The 20,211-nt window shown below is 39.9% G+C and overlaps 1 protein-coding gene across 1 annotated transcript in view; it reads right to left on the bottom strand.

The window, feature by feature from the left end:
- The window catches only part of pde6a (phosphodiesterase 6A, cGMP-specific, rod, alpha), a 46,813-nt gene that overhangs the window by 2,897 nt on the left and 23,705 nt on the right, over positions 1–20,211 (bottom strand). Inside the window, exons 11-21 of the mRNA XM_022218384.2 lie at positions 17,341–17,490; positions 15,869–16,012; positions 13,817–13,882; positions 13,346–13,492; positions 11,860–11,967; positions 11,113–11,222; positions 8,916–9,003; positions 8,400–8,500; positions 6,374–6,481; positions 6,212–6,275; positions 2,483–2,557 (exon numbers count right to left, since the gene is read on the bottom strand). Of these exons, the coding sequence (XP_022074076.1) occupies positions 2,483–2,557; positions 6,212–6,275; positions 6,374–6,481; positions 8,400–8,500; positions 8,916–9,003; positions 11,113–11,222; positions 11,860–11,967; positions 13,346–13,492; positions 13,817–13,882; positions 15,869–16,012; positions 17,341–17,490 (1,161 nt within the window). The remainder of the gene's footprint in view (positions 1–2,482; positions 2,558–6,211; positions 6,276–6,373; positions 6,482–8,399; positions 8,501–8,915; positions 9,004–11,112; positions 11,223–11,859; positions 11,968–13,345; positions 13,493–13,816; positions 13,883–15,868; positions 16,013–17,340; positions 17,491–20,211) is intronic.

The following is a 20,211-nucleotide window of genomic DNA, read 5'->3' as shown; positions in this document are numbered from 1 at the left end:
AGTGCGGGCCGATGTTTAGTTTTGTTGGTGTTTTTTGGCTCTTGCGTACAACCTTTCTGGTAGTAAATGAAAGAAGAAGAAAGAAAGAATGAAGTATCGCCAATGTGTCCATAAGTCTTGACATGACATGCTGGAATGTCATATACAGAATTTTTTAATATCAAGTTTACCAGCCTATTTATCTTGCAAATCCCTTATTGGTAGACATGCAAGAAGAAAACCTGAGAAACACTAAAGTCACTGCAGAGTCCTTACGCAAAGAAGTAAAGTAGAGGGTGGACATCATTTTCCTGAGCATGTTTTATAAGGATAGATCTATGTAATTAGCTACAGCATGGTCAAAAATCAAAAAGAGAGTGCTCCATGATCACTAACTGCAAAACTGAAGAGCAATTGTGGTCACACAAGTGAAGTCCAGGTGGTTAGAGGCATCCAATCAGAATCTGAAACTCGTCTCCTAAAAGCAGGAAAGAGAAAACGCTCCCTTTAAAACCAGTTATTTGATGATAGAAAAGAGGAACAACCCCGCATGTTTGTAAAAGAAGATCCAAGTCCTCACTACGTCCTTTCCAAGTCGAAATAAATGTTGAATGAACCATTGGCTTCATATTAGTAGCCATATTCTGACTTGACACTGCATTACCTTTCCAAAGAAGATGCGAGTGTGAGCACTGGACTGTAAAATCTTTTAAGAAGTCCATGCCGGCTGTAATTGCTGGCAAAATTGCCCACCTACATTTCCTGATAAAATCGCTCAAGTGTTGCAGCCTCTGTGTAGTCTTGTCAGACCACAGTGACTCACAGAATCCACTGCTGGGAAAATACAAACTGATCAAAATGAAAAGTTTTCCCCACTGACACGTATGCTATTAAATTCAGAGCACTGCGAGGTGAGAGGATGGCGCTTCTCGTACTTCAAGTGTCTCAAGGACACGAGGGAACGAAGCCGAGCGAGGAGCGAGACAGAGGCAGAAAGTTGAGGGGAGCCGGGGAGGGTATGGTCGGCTGGGTCAGGGCCACAATGACCGCTCTTTCTGTATCAGTGCTCCACGTAATGGCTTGTACGATGCTCAACGACGCCGCCACAGGGAACTAAATCTGTCTTTTCATTTCATCTTCCAACGGTCTCTTGTTCGCCTTTCTCGTCCCGTCCTTCCCGCTCTCCGTCCTAAATTGGAGCCCCAAGGAGCGCTGTCCTTCCTTAATTCCCATGATTCTCGTTCATCCCCAAAGTCCTCTTTCTCCTCCGCTCAGACTATGGCTTTAAAAATAAATCCATAGGAATTTGTGGAGAATATCTGGGAAGCTGCATTTTACAGGTTCCCAACTAAATGAATTGTAAAGACCAACTGAACGAGCTTTTTGCACCAAGTTTAAATCTTAGCAAAATCTGACTCTCTGGGTGTAGACGGGTATAAACCTGTCATTTCTTTCCTTTTCTGCTATTTGATTGCTACTGTTTCAAAACAGACTTGGGTTTGTGACACTAAAGCTTCTATAACATTCACCATTTTCCTGATTAAAGTCAGAATAAAGAATAAAAGTGGATCTAATCATGATGGGTCTAACTTACTGATGATTCATTGAGCACCAGAGTTCTGATTCTAAACTTCACGTTAAAATACTATTTTCTTAAAGAAATCTACCGTCTATTTAGTCACCTGCCTGAGCTTTCTGGCAAAAATGAAACAAAATAAGATTAAAATTTGCCTGTATCTTGTGCATGCGATTCTGGGAGCCATTACAATCTCTTCCAATTTGTATGCGACTGCATTCCACTTCATTTTCAGTATCTTATATTTCGATGATTGAAGATTTCCAAGCACCAGATTTCTATTTGTGAAATTTCTTGATATTTTGGCCTATTTACTATCTTCATTTTTATTCCAAGTAATGTTTTTCCTCAGTAATAATGTTTTTTTTTAAATAGAGAATCAGGTCAAACCTTTAATAGAAAACCACAACAGCCTCAGGTTTTTGTAAAATAAGCAATCAATCAAATAATAAGGTTAAAGGTGAGAGGTAAGGATTTTTTTTGCTGATTTTAAAAGAGTCAGAGGTTGCAGTTATCTATAAATGGAGCAGCACTGTTTCAGAAATACGGACTTCAGCATTTTCGCTCCAGGAGACCTCAGCAGGATGGATGGTGCCTCCATTCACCCCTCTAAACCCCAGAGCTTTTCATTATGCTAACTTATGCTTCCTCGGGTGCACTCTCTTGCCGTGACCCAGAAACTGTCCGAACCTCTGATATCATGCTGGATCTTCCTGTTTTTTAAATGCATCTCAAAGAGACGACGAGGCTTCCGGAGAAGTTTAGAGCGAGGAAGCGCAGGTGGATCGTACCCCTCACATCTTCGCTGGGAAGAGCTAAGATGCTGCGAGCAAGAGCCGCCAGGAGACACGTTAGCATAATGAAAAGCAGCCCTCGTGTCTAGCATGCTTCCCTCTCCCTCAGTCCCCAGCATCGTTGAGCTCTTACAATGGGCTGCTGCTCCAGGACCGTCCTCTCCAGGTCTCCCTGCTCCCAGAACTCTGCTGCTACAGACAGCGCCACCTAGAGGGGGAATCAAAGATGGAGAAGTCAAGTCAAAGTCAGCCAGTAGACTTTATATTATGTGATGTATTAGAGACAAAGACAAAGAAACTGAAGCACATCACTCCAGTTTTAGCCTCTTTCCACTGACTTCCTGTCTGTTTTAGAATTGTTTATGAGATTTAACTGCTTGTTTTTAAGGTGCTAAATGGGTTAGCATCTTCTTATTTATCTGAGCTTTTAACTGTCCATGCTCCAGTTTTATCGCTGAGATCAGCCAGTCACATGGTCCTTGAAGTGTCCAGATCCAAACTCAGAAACAGAGCTGACCGAGCCTTTTCTGTGGCTCCACTTATTCTGTGGAACCGCTCACCTGTTCAAATTAGAATCACTCGTTCTCTTGATACCTTCAAGTGCCTAATGAAGACACATTAGGCTTTAAACTGTAGCTGAGCGCTGACACCTGATATATGTCATTGTTCATCTTGCTCTGTATATTCCCTTAGAGATTATGTCTTGTTTCTTATTTTTGAATTGTAAAGCACTTTGGTCAACCTTGGTTGTTTTTTTTAATGCGCTAAATAAATAAAGGTGACTTCACTTGACACAGAGGCATGGGCAGAAAACATGCAAGTCATACGCAAAACAGAGGAAAGCAGCAAAGCTCCACTCAACGCCTGACTTATCCATCACTCGCCTAATCGTTTCAGGGAGGGAGAATTCGCCTTTAAGACATTGGCAGTCATGAAACTACCGCTGGAGCATGATTTCCATGGTGCTGATTTGAGTAGTATTTTACAAAGCAGGAAATCCTCCCATACACGCTGTTAAAATCATCATATAAAGCTCTCACAACGTCGCATAAAAGAGAATTGTATTCACCGATCACGCGTCCGTGTCTGGCTTTGAGTCCTGATGAGATGAGAGCCATTTTTGGCTGCCCTCACAAACCCAAAAAAAGGAGCAATGTGAGATCCGATGAATAATATGTAAATTTTGCATTCAGGATGGAAACCTCATTTTAGAACGACTTAGTCATCAAGCCATTTTTGGGGGGGGGACAATTGCCACGAGGCTGGTGTAGCCTGTAGACAGATATTCTGTGTGCGTGGGAAGCAGAACCGAGTGAAAAGTATAAAATATCAGCCATAAAAACGTCAGCTGAATATCGTAAAAAGAATGGAGCAGCTCCAGCTTTTGTCTCTCCGTAACATCTTCGAGAGGGCTGTCTATCATCAATAAAAACCTGAGTGAGTTTATCTGTGCTTAAGAAGATTTGGATGTCAAAAAGCGACAGTCTTATCAACTTAAATCACAAAGTAGAGCTATATTAGACATTCATTTCATGCTACCAGACTTAAATAAAGTTCTTTTATTATGTATCGGCACAATTCTGCCCATCATCATCACCAAAACTGGAGTTTGGAGGTTTTCATAAGACTGCTACAGTACATAAGCGCTATATTCAGGGTGGAGTTCATCTTCTGGGGGGAGAGTTAGTCACCAAACTATTTTGGAAAAAAACTATTCACAGGAGGGCAGCAGATGCTGTGGATAGATAACCTGACAGCATGTGTGGGATGCAGAGCTGACTCACCAGGTGCACACGGAGGTGAAATCAAACTAGAAAAAAAAACATTCGCCCAAAGACTAAAGTAGGATATCCTAATTGGCCTCAGTTGTGTAATGCAGCAGGAGGAGAAGGACTGCTCTAAAGTCATGTAAAACTTGCTTTACTATCAGTTACTCCACTGAAGTCTGCAATAATATCACTTGGTATGGCAGTAAGTTAAAATTCAATATGAGATGTTCCGATTTATATCATGTTTGTGCATTTTCTCACTATGTAGTGGAAAGCGAGGAGACTAATTACAGTCTAATGTCATGTACCTCTGACATACAGCTGTAATAAATGAAGAAATTAATGATGGGAGCCTGTGAGGAAAATCTATCTGAAAAATCACTAAAGAGGCAAATTGATTTATAATGCAACAACAACAACAACAAAAAAAAAAACGCCATAAAAGGGATGCATTATTTTATCTTAGAGCCACCAATCAATATGTTTTACACCAACCTCCACGAAGCTGCAAACTTAACGATTAATCCTCGAAAAACTCTCCTCTGTGTATTAAAGTTACATATTTTGTTTTATACCACTAAAAAAAATCCCTTCCTGCCTTCAAATGTGTTTGACATTGTTTGGCTGGATGAGCAGATTTATTATCTCCATGCAGGCCTCCCCTGTCATTGCAACTGAAGCACACCAGCTCACCCATGACTCTGCTCAAACACCGCAAAACTATTCTATGCTAGGCTAAAGTCCCACCCTGGAAGCTGACTGGTTCCCTGAGTTTGTTATATATAAAACCGTAGAAGACTGAACAGGTGCTTTGGAGACTGTCATCAGTAAACTGCAATGTTAAGGTGGAAATGCAAACTGATCTACAGCAGAATAAAGATTTGAAAGCAATGCAGAACGCCTGAAAGCTTTACTGCATTATCTTGCATTGTATTTTTAATGTTTACCTGAATTTTGTGTTTTCGTTGGCATAACTGAATACATTTCTACCATAAAGAATGTGAAAAAACAGTGCATAGAATTCACTATACACAATAAATATGCTCTCATGCTGCAAAGCAATTTTACCAACAGTTAGTTCTTCATTCTCACCAATAAGCTACTTTTAGTATACTTTCACGCCTGCTATTGAAAAGCAGTGATTAGGCCTGGCAGATTGAGAAAAATATTCCAAACACCTTATTCAGTGATGCATACCACATCAGTACAGTGCTCCTCCTCATTTTCTAGATCAATAGTGTCATTTGTTTGGCTTGTGGCGCTGCAAACGGAAGCTGCATCTGACGCCTCATTACAGGCCGAGTCAGAGGAGGTGCAGGACCGCTTCACCCAAAAAGGTGACGCTCGGGTTATCTAATCTGACAAATTTGCAACCAGCACGACTCACTCAAACGATAAATGAACGGGAGCAAAGTGTGACAGAATTTTGTTAGCAGACTTTCCCACTTGTTGTTTGTCCTCATTATCTCCCACTTCTTCAGGTTTATTCAAAAAGTTGTGGGAGCTCCAAACCCCAGAGAAACATTACAGATTATTATCTTTACTTTTGAATTCTGTGAACAGACGCTTCACCAGCAAAAACTCAGCTATCTGTGCTTTGTAAATGCACTTATTGTTGGTACAATGTCGGTGCAGTCGCTATTAGTCTCCAGTTTATGCGTGTATAAGAACATAAAGCAGGTGATACCGAAAACAAGCTCATGCTCGCAGACAATTGCAGACGAATAAAGGTAAAAAATTACCCTTGAGCATCGTACGCTTGCTGTTCCTGTTGATATTCCCGTGTGTTCAGACTTGATGGCAATGTGTATATTACATACTTGAGTGAAATAAAATGCTGAGCCTGCCAAGCGGTGATGAGGGGAATGAAAAGCAGCAGGTTGCTTTTGATGCATGAGGCCGTCAGGAACCACTGCTGAACGCCGCTGAGAAAAATGGAAGCGCTGACAAAATGTCGTTCTCTGCCTACTTTATCACCGGCTCTCCTCTCACAGAGCCTCTCCTGGCGCTCGTGTACAAGTGTGTGTCTTATTACTGCGAACGGCTGGATGTTGGCGAGGGGGGAGGTAAGAAAAGATCGGGCAGTGGTGTACCTTGCTCTGGATCTCCCACGGTTTGGCGATGGCAGACAAGTCACAGGCAGTCATCATCATGGCCCTAGAAGCAACACAGAATTACTAATGAGATGAGATCTGTCTCTGTATTTCCCGGTTAAAGGCTGTCGTGTGTGTGTGCATGTGTGCGTTTCTGCCTACATGACAATCTCTTTGCGCGTGGTCTCCAGCATCATGTATTTGGTCCAGTCATTCCAGTTCTCGTAGGTCTTTGACTGGTCCACGATCTTCTGGAACATCGTCCTCTTTCTGCGCATAAACAAAACAGCGTTACAGTACCTCTAGTGTGGCTCACTATGGGGATGTTTGGTGGTATTTTAGAAAGATTTATACCCATGCAAAGTTTAGGCACTGTGTTAGAGAAGTTAAGGGATTTATTTTCATTTGTTTTGGTTTTTTTTTGGTTTAACAAAGCCTTTTTGGTCACCACATGAAATGATTCCTAGAATTGCTAAAGAGCTTTTTACATGTCTCAACTGAGATTTTGTTCCAGTTCTCTTTTGTGATGATCTCCAGGCTGGAAGGCTTCCTTGCCATCACTCTGGTCGATGAGATTCAGATCTGGACTCTGGCAGAGCTGCTCCAACACGTTCATATAGTTTTCTATTAACCACTGTTTCAACACTTTGGCTGCATGTTTCATTTTGCATCCAATGCTGCCCAAGGCCAAGTTCTCCAGATCATGAATGCAGTCCTCTTTCTTAAGGTTGCCTGATCCCCAAAGCATCACATTCCCATCACCAAGCTCAACCTTTGAGATTGTGTTCTTGAGGTTCTATGCTCCATTCTCAATTCTTTTGTAACTCGGTTTTCATCTAATCCGACCACACAACTGTTGATTAAACGCCTTATTATCCAGGTTAGCATCTTGGAGAAGATGGGTCCTACTTATAGATGGCGTCCATGGAGACTAGCATTATTTGTGGTCTGCTGGATTATCTGATTGAGAAGCTGCTATCAGAGCTTCATCGAGAAGTGGTGATCCTTGGAGTCTTCTTGGTCTCTACCAATCTTCTCAGTGCAGGGGTGCTTTTTTCCATCTTGTGAGGGTTGTGGAAGTTCAATGAGGTCGAGAGAGGATGAGGAGGCAGATACAGAGAGACCCACAGGAGGCTCAGATGACTTAGGTTGTGAGTAAGATTTACTGACGTCAGGAGAAGTGACACCAACAGAGCAGCAGTTCATGCAAGCAACGTCAGCATCAGTTATCAGGACTCTCTGATTTTTGGGTATATATTGTAGTTGGGAGAAGGTCAGATTTAGATCACAGACCAATATGGAGACAACTCGTCTGCTTAGTCATGTCAGAATAGACAATATCGAACCTTGACCAGAGCAGAAAGTCCTGGCATATCTTCTTCCTACAGCGTCTGTCTGAAGATAATTTAGGATGATGTCAGCCAACAGCTGCAGGGAAATACCTTAGAAAGGGGGAAGAGTGATTTTTCCTTCACAGTGAGCAGCCACTGTGCAGCACTCTGTGATGACCCCAGCACAAGTTCACTGAGCTTTTTGGCTTTAGCCATGACACGAAACTAACTAGCAACTGAATAGAGACCTACTACATCAGCTGTTCTCAATTTTATTGCACATTAGAACGTTTTATAACATGCTAAAAATTACCAGAACCATCTGAGACTGTGAAAAAGCTGCATTTTCTCAACAATTTGTGGCAACGTCCAGGGGTAGTTATATTCTGGACATTGCATTTTTAGTAAAAATGAAAGGGAAAAAAATATAGGAACAGTTGAAATGCATCATTAACATCTCGAACACAGTCTTTTTCTGTCTTTTGTCACTTTTTTGTGTAATTTCTAGCTATTTTGGCCTGAGTATGAATCTCTTTGGGTGCACCTGCATAATCTGTGAGTTGCTTTTTCTGTATATTAACTCATATCATTTTCCATTACAATAAAATCTAGAGCATAATTAGGTGTATAGATAAATTATGCTAAAATTGTATAAAAACAATGAAATGATTATTAAGGGAGACAAGTATTATTACATTTATTTTGTCATGGCCTGAATGGGAGAGCAAATAAATGCCCTTTTAAATGCATCTTATTTGATTTTGCTGCGGACATCTCATTAGCATCAGGATGATCCATGGATATAATTAACTGCAGAATAAAAAAAGATTATTCTGGAATTATGCTGTTGTACTGACTTGAAGTAGAGAGCGAGATCGGTGGCGATGATGGCGATGTCCATGAGGTGGATGACCAGGTCGTGCTGACGGCGGTTCAGATTCTGATAAATGTTCAGCGACTGAAGCACAAGAGAAAACATGGAGAATGTCAATTAGCTTCAGAGAGCACAGGAGGGTGTGTGACAGGCTCTGATGACTGGACCATGAAACCAGTTCATCCTTATCTTTATGCCACTTATACAAAGCAAGAGAAACTCAAACAACCCTCCTTTGATGTGAAGCAGAAATGATTCGCCACAAATTTGATCAAGTGGAAAAGCTAAATACAGAAGACAAAAAATATCATCACAGTTTTCTGTCTGCATATTGAAAACTGTGCTGGACAGTAAGGTGTCATTTAAGCACAGGTTGCTCTAACATTCAACAACTGTAATAGAGGACGCTGCTGAATAGAGAAAAGACTATCGCGCTGACGATATCATGCAGGTCCTCGTGCGTGTCCTATGCGTGCATGTGTGTTGTACTGCAGCATACCTCATCTCTCAGCAAAGTCTTGCCAAAGTCCAGATGGTGTCTTTCCAAGATGGAGGAGCCGTGAAGCTTCGCCAGAGGATTACCAGACCTGGAAACACACACACACACACACACACACACATGTACAGAAACACAGCATGATGGGAGGTTATGCTGTGATAAATCATGCATGGCACACTCAGGGTGGGCACGGCCTGCTGTGTCCGCGGCTAATGGCGGCTCTCATTAGCTCATCCATCAGCAGGTGGAGCACCGCAGCTGGAGGTGTATCTGGTCAATATCAGCTCATTGATGTTCTTGGCGTGTGACATAACCTTCACCTAAAGAGCTGAGGTCAGCGCGTCTGCAGACAGGAGGAGTGACTGCTGTCGCTTTGAGTCGATTAAACGGTCTCAGAATGACCCAACAGTCTGAAGCACGAAAACTTTAAATGAATCTAACTGATGCTCATTGAGAAAGCGGGTTGTGACGGTTCTGACTGATAAAGTCGCATTTGTTTAATGCACCAAATTGTCTTTGCATTGTGCAAGTTGGTGATTATTTTTCCACTTTTGATCTGACAAACTCTCTTTATAATAAATTCATAGTTTACTTTGTGCAGCTTATTCCCCCACAAGTCCTCTTATGAGAGTTTTAGTTGGAGAATGAATCTAGTGACTGCTCTCATGGATTAAAAAGAAATTACTGTGGGCTTTCTTTTAACCGCTGGATGCTCAGCTGGTCTCCTTTCTCCTTTCAAGGCCAATGCAAGGTTTCTATCTCCGGGCACAGGATGATGCAGACTTTGAGAGCAGAAAGCAAATGCACTTCTACTGATACTACAATATACTAATGAATACAAACAGCACACCTTAGTCTGCTATGGAATGACTGCATTGCCCACTATATCAAACTCATATAAACACACAGGGCTTCAATGGAAGTTTATGAAAGGCTGTGACTTTGCACTTTTATCAGAACAACAAAAGCACTCACAGATCGGATTCTAACAGAGTGCAAAGGATTATCTCTGAGGTGTGTGTGTGCTCACAGTGGGAAGATGCAGCACGGGTTTGCTGGAGAATTTAGAGCTTTTAGGTAGTGTCAAGAAAAAGTACGTACAAATTAAAGCAGCTCCAGAGTCCAGCAGCAACTGCTTCACTCTTAATGATGACTTATAAAGGTGTGGGTGATTGAGAATCTCCTCACACACCTCGTCTGTCCTTAAAATAAGCATTTATTTTAAGTACTATTTGTTTCCTGTTAAGTGCGTGGAGTCACTGCAGTCACAAATTTTGAGATGCATGCAGACGTCTGCAGAGAGGTCACAGACTTGAGTGAATGATGTTATTTATGTCATGCATACCCTTGCAGAAATGCAGACACAGAGAGCACAAATTGGCTTCAAACCCCCTTGATTTTCTGATAATAACTATCATGAGTGCCTCACAATGACTGTAATATTTGCAGATTACCTAAAGACTTTAAAAAGACCAGAAGAAACAGCTCTACTGAAACCACCAAAACCGCAACCCCAACTAAAAATAAATGTTCATAAGAATGCAGACAAGTTATGTGCAAAGATCAGAAATTCAAAGGCTACTCTTGATAAATTTTATGCTGCACTAAGATCAGTTACTAGTGATAATAAACACCTTCCACTGTGACCTGTATACTAAAGCTGGGTGGCCCTTCTCCCTGTAAAGTGTGTTAGCTCCATTGCCGTCTATTATTGCAGGGCCTCACCACTGCAGCTCAAATGATTGGATTAATCTGCAGGTGCTGGCTGTTTTTACCGAGCTCAGAAAATCCTGTTTTACTAACTGTGCACCGGCAACCTGGAATAACCTGCAGAACAATCTAAGGCGTGATTTAATTTTTATCCTTTGTGCAATTCGGGTTTTCAGTTCAATCTACTTTTACGTCCAACTGCTCTTGCTTTTGTTGATTTGTTTGTTTTTACATTCTAAAAGCTTGAATGAATGGTAATAGTGTGTTTATAACTATGTGCCCAGATCTTAAAGGCTATAAATTAAACATGGCCTCCATACCCTAATGTGTTACACATTTAAATAAAAGTTAAATGATTTCAGGGCTAACATATGCTCTAGCTTGCTGCAGTTGGTGTCAAACCTACAACCTTTCATTGAATAAAACAACATGAGATACACCCCCATTCTATTTTCCTCTTCCTTCCTCATTCTGTTTAAGCTCGTACTTCATCTGGTAGAGGTTGTTGGTTCCTCTGTGGTCGATATCGTGACAGAGGCCGGCGGTCACCATCGCCATACACTCCAGGTCTGTGTAGTAACGCTTCAGATCACCTGTCTGGGAGCACAAACACAAGCACAAAACGTCAGACAGAAAGAGAGCTGTGATTTATTAATAGGGTCAAGTAGTGTATGCATGCATTCATGATTCATGGAGCCATACACAGCAATATTAATATTACCACTAAAGTGCATGTGCATGCCGTAGGAGCACAGGAACAAGCACAGGCATTTACTTTAGTTAAATAAATAAGCAGCTCGCACAGAACATATATAAAAATACAGATTTATCTGATTTCCCCAGTAGAGGCTGTATATATATAATCATGACAGTGACTAGTTTTCTTATTAATAACCAGTGTAGGCAACACTGACTCACTTTTCATTTACAGACACACTCCATTATCCCTCTCATTTACCCCCTTTCTTCCACACAAACACACAAAATCGCAGCAACATGCATGATCACACGAACAGTACAATCCACACGATGCCACAGGGAATGAAGCGGGGGGGAAATAAATCAGACCTGGAAGGAGGAGGGATGCCCTAAAATTAAAGTGATGAAGGAGTGCGTGTGCTGGAGACAGGAGGAGGGAAAGACCGAGAGCAGGAGGTGACGGATTGATGAGTATTTGGGGATTAAAGGGAGACGGAAGGTGGTGAGAGAGAGTGAGTTTATGTGAGTATGTGACCATCAGCAGAGTGAACATGGTCTGTCCAACGTTGAATCCGTGTCTCCAGTTGTGGTAGGTGATCCTCCTGTAGCCTTTACTGAGAGAGTATATGAACCTCACCAAGGCCTGCAGAAAACACAACAGAAGTGACTGAGATCAAACAGGAGATGGATACAGTAGCTAAGAGAATAAAAGACAAATGAAACAAGTACAAATGCTAAAAATGCAAAACGTTACACACCCACACACATACAGCTGTGGAAAATTTTTTTAAAAATGCAATTTTTTTTTTACCTCCACCAAGGAGGTTATGTGACACCCGGCATTTGTGTGTCTGTCTGTCTGTCTGTTAGCAAGATAACTCAAAAACGCCTGGGCAGATTCAGATTAAATTTTGAGGGGATGTAGACTATGGTAAGAGGAAGAGCTGATTTCATTTTGGTGGCAATCTGGAAAGGATCCTGGATTCTGGATCACTTTAAATTTTTTAGTATGTTTTAGTATGTGGTCCAAAGTATGACTAAAACTTCATAGGTTAGTATGTCGTCCAACAAATTGGAACAAGGTGTCCAGATAGCTCAACTGGTTAAGAAGGTGATTCATAAACAGAACTGTGTCAGAGATGCAGGTTTGATTCCAGCTCATGATCTTTTACTGCATGGGTTTCCTGTTTACTCTCTATCCTTGGCGGAGGTCTGCACTCTCTGAGTGCTTTTCTAGTTTTTTCTGAAATCAGCATCCCTCCATGTATGACAGCTATTCCAATCCAGCATCTGTTGAATTCCAGCATAAGCACACCTCATTCCACATTCCTCATTCCTTATTCATCCACCTCATTTGCACCTCAATCTCCAGACCTGAACTCCACTGAATACCTCTGGAATGTTATCAGGAAGAAGATGGATGGTCACAAGCCACCAAACACAGCTGAGCTGCTTGGATTTTGGCATAAAGCCACCAAACAACAATGTGAAAGGCTGGTGGAGAGCATGAAAGCTGTGACTGAAAATCAGAGTTATTCCACCAAAACCTGATTTCTGAACTTTTAACAATGTCTTTTCTTTGCATTATTTGAGGTGTGAAAACACTGCATCTTTGTTTGTTGCTATTTTGACCATTTATCTTTCTCTGCAAATAAATTCTCTAAATGACAATATTTTTTTGGAATTTGGGAGAAATATTTTCAGTAGTTTATAGAACATGCTGACATGATAATAAATCCTTAAATAAAGAACCTTGCTTTCATCTGATGCTCTAGTTTGTCTTCATAGAAGTTTGTCTAAATCTGCTATTTTACGGAACTTCTTTGTAAAGTTGGTCGTCTTGCACATTCCATAGATTTTATGATAATGCAGCTCAGTTCCTCTAAAACGTATTTATCCCAGTCATTTTAACACAGCAGCACTTTGACATGTACAGTCTGGATCAACGTTTTGCAAACATGAGGAAGACATTAGCGTTATGCATCCCGATTTGCAGACAAATTGACAAACCAACTACCAACCTCTCTGGGAATGTGAAACTTGTCCACCACTTTCAGTTCATAGTACATCTTGATGCCACACTTCACCAGGTCCAGCTCACTGTGCTCATAGTCATAAAAATGAAACTCGAAGATCTGACTTTTCTTGGAGTTTGGCAAAACCTCGGACTGTGGACGAAAACAGAAACAAAAAATGATTTTTTAAATTGAGATTTTTTGCAATCAATGTGTTGGTGTGGATCCTTTGGTGATTTTTTTGCCACATTATTTATTGATTATAACATTAAAGCACTGAACCGTCCAATATTAAGGTGCCACAATAAGAAACTCTGCAATCACAGCTTTATTTTGTATATAATGTTTTCACATCTCCAACATGCAGGTCAGATGTTCATCACCAGCGTCATTGTGGCACAGATTTCACTCCTCCTTTCCGTTTGCACCAGACCTAATGCATTTTCAGAAGCACAGGCTGAGTGTTTTGTTGTTTACCAGAATCTCTTGAAGCTCCTCCTCTTCGCACTCGTCCGGTTCCTTCCCCCATCTCTCTCTGGTGTTCTAGAGAAACACACATCATCAACGCTCACCTTGGATGAAACGGTTTAGCATCAATCAACTGGCTCCTGATCTGAGGTCAAACCAGGTCACCTCTCACTGGATTTGTTCTGCCTCTGTCCACTGACAGATCACCTCATAGAAAGTCTGACAGCTTATTTCAGCCTATGGATGATGCTCCCCTCCTGTTTATGTCCCCCACATCAATGGACTGGTTTCAAACTCACTGGTTTTGTTCTGTTTAGAGCATATATCAAAAATTAACCCAGTGAAACTAGTGTGTTCAGTCTCGCTCTGTTGGATTTAAAACACATTTAACTTTATCTTTGCCCTACTCAGTGAACACATTTTATTTACTTTCAAAATTAAAACGATTAAAATGTAGTATTTGAAGCACTACTTTGCCATTTTTTTAAACTTAAACATGAATTTGTTCATTCAAGGCTGTACTACCATAATTCTATATTATCCGCATGTGCCAATAATTCTCTGTAAAGTCTTCAGTTGATCTAAAATGTTGCAGCCAGAGCACAACCAGATCACATACCGTTACATTTTCTTCCTGTAAAATCCAGAACTTATTTCATAATCTCTCCTACCCTTCATGAACAAGCTCCATCTTTTGGAACCACAGTTATTCCTGTAGACTCTCAGTCAAGTACTCTTTAGGTATACTAGTTTACTGTGAGGTCTTTGAGATAAGTTTCCAAAATAGAACAGGAGGCAGAGCCCTTAGTTACACCTCTACAGGCCCAGTCTGCTTGGAGACTTCCCATGATGCACTGAGCACCTGTCCTCTACTCTCCTCTTTCTCGTTGCATGTCGTTGACTTTGTGCCTTCTTTGTTTTTAGACTGCAGTTTGTGCTTTAGTCCTTGATGCATACATTATAAGCTGTGGAGCTGCATGTTTTTGACCACCCACACTAAACTAATTGTAAAAGTTGCTGGATTGTTTTTGGTGCAGTTTTAGAGGATATTCTATCTAAGTGAACCAAACTATACGCTCTTGTAGCCCAACTAGGGATAGACCAACTATCCGCCTGGCTGACTATTGTGGCCGATATTTGGCATTTTTCTGATCACTGATTCATTAAATGCTCCATTTCAGGTCTGATGCAGCCACTTTCTCTGTCTGTTTCACTCTGTGGTCTCAGAAATGTCTCTCAAGCAGCAAAATCTGAACAAGAAATACAAGATGTTGACACAAACCAGGAAATTAGCTCCTCTCTCATGGTGGCTAAGACTATGCTAACGGCTAGCAGCTAAGTCAAAAAGCAGCCTCAGATTACCGTGAAACAGAGTCTGGAAAACAGTAATTAATGATGCTTTAAGATCTGGACCTTAGTGGACAATAGAATTCATAGAGTAGTAAAATATTAGGAAAATACAGAACAGCAGATATATGTACAGGAGACGAACTGGTCAATGTCAGTCGAGTGTCCAAATTTAATCATCCCCGTTTCTGTTTTCAGTTATAGTCAACTTTCCTAATGAAGGAGCCTAGTTATGAATGACAGGTTCATGCTGTTAGAACACTACTTTTAATTTGTATTGGGTCCAAATATTGGTTGATTATCAATAATTGACACTGGTATCACCCCTAAAAAACAACCATATTGGTCAATACTTAATCCCAACATCATTTCTTTTTCCTATATTCAAAACGTTTTCTATGCATCAGTTGAGATTCATATGGCATCCGATGTTTTGCAGATTTCAGTTGACACGGAACATGACACATTTCTGTTGTCATGACAACCACTTACATATTTGGTGGTCCAACAGGTTTTCAATAAGCCGGAAAAAAATACTTATATGAGGAAAACAAAAATCCTTGACTTCTGAAAATGCTTGCACCAGACACTAAACCAATCATTCTCAGAACTGAAGCTTCATTCCAAATGTCTGTCCTCCTCTTTAAAACCTTCCAGTCATACATTTCATCTTTGCTCTAACGCTGACAGTCTTTTCCACATTTCCTTACTAACCAGAATGTTCTGGATTTCGTCCTTCCGACACTTGACGTGGTACATCACCATGTCCTGGAAGATGTCCTTCCTGTTCTCCAGCTTGTTCATCTTGTCGTAGGTGTCGGTGTTCAGCACTGACCAGCCCAAGAACTGGGTCAGAGACTGGAAACAGATGAGAGAGAGAATATCATGATGGTGATAATGACACCAGGAAACTGGACCATAAAACGCCGGTCCTCACATCACTACACTGGCTTCCTGTTAGTCAAAGGTTAGAGTTCAAAATCTTGCTCCTGATCTACAAACCACTGAATGATCTTGGACCAAAATACATCCTGGACTTAGCTCCACATGAAGCATCCAGAGTCCTCAGGTCATCATGGACAGGTTTACTGTGTGTTCCCAGAACCAAAAATAGTGAAGCAGCATTCAGCTTTGATGCTCCTCACCTGTGGAACAAACTTCCTGAACACCTGAGATCTGCTCAAACTGTCAGGTGTTGTTTAATGCAGTTCTCTCTTCGATGCTCGATCTATTTTCTTGACTTTAATGCACTTTTGTGTTGTATTTCTATGATTAGAATGTATGATCTTAATGTCTACTTTTCAATTATCTTTATAATTAATTTTTTACATGTATTTCTTTGCCATTGTAAAGCACTTTGAATTGCCTTGTGTAACAATTGTACATCACCTCAAACTGTTCCATTAAACCTTTAAATGTATTCATTTTGTATGGAAACTGAATTTTTGTGCCACTGTTAAACATAACGGCATGCAACTGGCTAAAACAGAATCAAAACTAAGCTATCACTTTCTATCAGTGGTGGAAAAAGTATTACAGATAAATGACTGACTGTTATTGGCCTGTTATTATTATTGGTGCATTAATTTAATAGGACATCAATGAGGTGAAGTTTGGTTTTACTACTTTATATTCTGTTGATTTCATAATCTGTAACAATTCATTGTATTTTGTGTGCCAATCATTGTTTTTTTATCTAAAAATGTCAACATGTACAACTAAACCTAAAGTATATATTTTTTTAATGTGTAAAAAAACAAATAAAGTGCATACAAGTGTCTCCAAATTGTGCATAATAAATATATTAACTTCCAATCAGTTCAATTAAATCTACAACTAAAAGCTTTCTGAACTGGATTTTTATCAAATAATTTTTTTATACAGCAAATTAGTAAATAACAAATCATGTCAACATGGCAACTGTTCATTCAAAAGTTCCTTTAATGTCCAAAAAAAAGAAGAGCTGAGGATCAATGTGCCATGTTTGGTGTTTTACTGAGTTCTGAGCAGTGAGGCAGACAGAGAAACATCAGTAAAAAGCCTCCAGGCCCGCTGATAAATAATGCAGATGCTCTGAATGGCCTGTAGTGTATTTATAAACCAATGAGTCATTGCTGTCACACACACACACACACACACACACACACACACACACACACACACACACAGTCAGACAAAGCCTGTACCTCCATCAGTGTTTCGTCCATTTCATCAAAGGGTTTCCCATCCTTCCTATTATAGAACGTGGCCACACCCACTATCTCTTCTTTCTTGTTGACGATTGGCATAGACAGGACGTTCTTAATGGTCCAGCCAGACTCATCCAGAGGCTCCGTCTGAACACGAACACACAGAGCACTTTTTATTTGAATGAATATCAGTAACAACACGCCTTATCTGGGGTGCAGGGGGGATAAATTTACTATTTTTAGCATCAATCATTATAACAGAAATGCATGTGACCCTCACTGTAAAAAAAATGTTTGTAAATTTTATGGTGAAAAACTGTCAAACCATGCCAGTAAAAATCTGTTGGATACAGTTTATAAAACGCAGAATCACAAAACAATAAATAAATAAGAAAAATAAATATTTATACATTGGAAAAAATACATTTTCCTACTCTTGCAGTTTTGTTATAAAGTATATGTAGCATTCATTACTGTAATTTTCTGCATTAATTTCTCAAAAAAATACAATTTTCTATAGTTAAACATACGTATTGTTGTGCTGATAACTGTAATATGCCACAATATTTAAAGCAAGTAAAAAATACAGCTTGTAGCACTGATGTACTTGATGTACTTCTGAATTAATAGCAGACATTTATTTTGATGTTTATGACAGCTATAACTGCAATTTTTGTGTAATCATCACTGCGAAAAATGCATAAATTAAATAATAAATGCAATAATTGTTATGCTGATAATGGAAAAATTGCTGTAATGTTTGTAATTAGCCACAAAAACCTTCATGCAAATTTTCAAGTAAAACAACTGTATTTGTTTTGTTTGTTTGTTCATTTTACATTTTTTTCTCTTGAAAAAATGCATTTCTCTACTCTTGCACAATTTTTAATTGAAAAATGTGGTAATATGTATAGCATCAATTTATTTCTCAAAAAAAATAATTAATGGTTAAATGTATGTACTGATCATGGAAACATGGCAGCATATTTATAACAGGTAACATGGTGATTTTTTCATTGTTTCATGTAAAAAATACAGCTTGTATCTGTCAAATTGATGTACTTCTGTGTTAATAATGAAAATGTGCTTTTATATTTATGTCTAGTATTCATAATAGGGCACACAAACTTTATTTTATAGGTATTTTTCATGTAAATTTTCAAGTGAAACACTTTTATAGAGTCTTTTTTTTACATTAAACTATGGAATGAAGCACTTTTTAACCATAAAATCAACAGTATCAATACAATTCTTTGCTGTAAATGAAGAAAATGTTTCACTGTAGCATTCTAGCAACCATAGCTGCCAGAATTTTACCATAAAAATAACTTTATGTTTTATAGTGTACATACATAGAAAATGTGAATATAATCAATAATTCACCTGATTCCTGCACTAGAAATTTGAACTGAAGGCCGCAGGCTTCTTAAAGTCTTACTTTTAAGAATGACTGCATGGTGAACTACAGCTGCACTTCAGAACAGAGTGAAAATGCTTAGAAAAAGGGGGGGCAGGTTTTGCGGGGATTAACTTCCAGAGTTCAAGAGAGAACTAGAAATAAAATGCTCATGCTTGACTGGGAAACCGTGCAGTTAAACAACACTGAAAGAAAATAAACCCACAACCCCAAACCCTTGCTCAGCTTCTTCTTACTGCAGTAATCCTTTGGCCATGACTTTCTTTTTGGGAAATGTGAGAACCTATTGACTAAAGCAAACTTACATAAAGCAGGTTGGAGGAAATTACTTCATCTGGTAAAATCGCACACAAAAAAAGTCCTGATCCCACTGAATTTCAGACTCAGCTCCATGAGAGAATATAATGGTGTATTTTCCCTTCATTGTCAGCATTACTGAGCCACGGTCGATGTCTGAGCAAGGACAATGGCCACCACCGTATTAGAAAACCAAGTATAAAAAGGATAAGTACAATGGGAGCTTTTACAGCTCCCAGGAAAATAATTGAAACTAAGGAGAGGAGAGAATGTGGGACATATCATTTATTCATCTCTACATGATTGGTCTCTGCTGGTCTGTTATGGTGCATGAGAGGCCTTTATGCTGCCGAGTTCATTTTTTTCATACATTATTTCTACATATAGTCTCATACACTGTAATCTGACAAATGCTAATGCCATTTACTACTTTACATAAAATCTGATTACATATAATGAGCTGAACTGGCTCTCAAGGAAGCCTCAAGCACCAACCGGTGTTAAGGTAGAAGAAAAACCGCGAATTCTGTCTCGAGTTCGCTAAAGACCTGAAATCGTTTCTCAAGCTCCCACAGCAATCCCGTCATCTTGTCTTTGTACTGTCTCATGTCAGCATTGACGCTGGCTGCGCATACATCTCTTAAACAGGGGAATGAGCAGCGTCACCGCTTGCAAGCTGCGTCTCTCACAATGCGAGCTTCAACTTGAATGCATGTATACTGTCATAACACTGGGTGATCATTTTTGCGCCCTTGTAACATTTTGTTCAGATTATTCAAGTGCTTTGTAACATCAACTATAAATGCAAGGTCCTGCAGCCATTGTGGGCTTTGTAATTCCACAACAGGTTTACCTATTTTCTCCATGAATTGTCCGATGTCCCACGAAGATCGAAGAAGCGCTTCAGCACAGCACCGTGGCTTAGCCACCTTACTTCAGTGTGGTACGGCAGGCCATGTATGGCAAGCCGTTTTAACATTTAATGCCCAGACTGGATATTCGCTACAGATATCTGTAATTCAGTTCTTCCTAGTCGAAAAGTACGTTAGAGATATCAACAACTCTATTTCTCCTATCCGTAATTATCATTTCAGATATCCACAAATACATTCTTCCTAGGAGAAATGATGTCACTTTTGCCATTCATGTGTATG

The sequence above is a fragment of the Acanthochromis polyacanthus genome, chromosome 10, assembly GCF_021347895.1.
Source record: "Acanthochromis polyacanthus isolate Apoly-LR-REF ecotype Palm Island chromosome 10, KAUST_Apoly_ChrSc, whole genome shotgun sequence".
NCBI classification, from domain to species: domain Eukaryota; kingdom Metazoa; phylum Chordata; class Actinopteri; family Pomacentridae; genus Acanthochromis; species Acanthochromis polyacanthus.
Note: the sequence above shows the minus strand (reverse complement) of the source record. Positions and strands in the feature narration are given on the sequence as shown.